Source organism: Buceros rhinoceros, unplaced genomic scaffold (genome assembly GCF_000710305.1).
Source record: "Buceros rhinoceros silvestris isolate BGI_N320 unplaced genomic scaffold, ASM71030v1 scaffold7059, whole genome shotgun sequence".
Lineage (NCBI taxonomy): Eukaryota > Metazoa > Chordata > Aves > Bucerotiformes > Bucerotidae > Buceros > Buceros rhinoceros.
This window is the reverse complement of record NW_010429655.1, coordinates 4,424-5,029: the sequence shown is the minus strand read 5'-3', so window position 1 is coordinate 5,029 and position 606 is coordinate 4,424. Positions and strand designations below refer to the sequence as shown.

The following is a 606-nucleotide window of genomic DNA, read 5'->3' as shown; positions in this document are numbered from 1 at the left end:
CCAGGTGACCCGCCTCCCCAGCAGCGCAGCCGGCCGCCTCGCTGTCCATTTCTACGGCTACGCTCTCCTGACAACAGTCTCGTTGCTTGTCACTGTCTTTATTCCTGTCCACGTTCCCAAGAAAGCCGCTGGCATTAACAAAACCGCCAAAGCCCTGGCGCTGCTGTGGGGCGACGGCCGAGCCATCCTTTACTCCGTCACCGTCCTCCTCGCCGGCGCGGCCGGCTCTGCGGTGCACAACTTTCTCTTCTGGCAGATGCAGGACCGAGGCAGCAGCGAGCTGTACATGGGGCTCTCTGTGACTGTGGCGCTGCTTGCTGAAATTCTGCTTTATTTCTTCAGAGGGAAGTTGCTGAGGACTTTCTCGAGCACCAAAATCGTTGCGGTCAGTCTGAGCCTCCTGGCAGCGCAGCTTCTGTGCTTCTCCTTCCTGTGGACGGCGTGGTCGGTTCTCCTCGTCCAGGTGTTGTCCGCCGTCAGCAGCGGTGCCTTGTGGTGGGTGGTTAACGAGGTGGTGGAGGACGTGGCCACGCCAGGCACGGCGAGGCCCCTGCTCGCCCTTCTCCGGGGCCTCTGGCATGGCGGAGGGGCGAGCTTGGGCAGGCT

The 606-nt window shown here is 62.4% G+C and overlaps 1 protein-coding gene across 1 annotated transcript in view; it reads left to right on the top strand.

Moving 5' to 3' along the window:
- Positions 1–606, top strand: part of MFSD6L (major facilitator superfamily domain containing 6-like) — a 2,171-nt gene that overhangs the window by 1,185 nt on the left and 380 nt on the right. Inside the window, exon 2 of the mRNA XM_010142704.1 lies at positions 30–589. Coding sequence (XP_010141006.1) covers positions 30–589 — 560 coding nt within the window. The remainder of the gene's footprint in view (positions 1–29; positions 590–606) is intronic.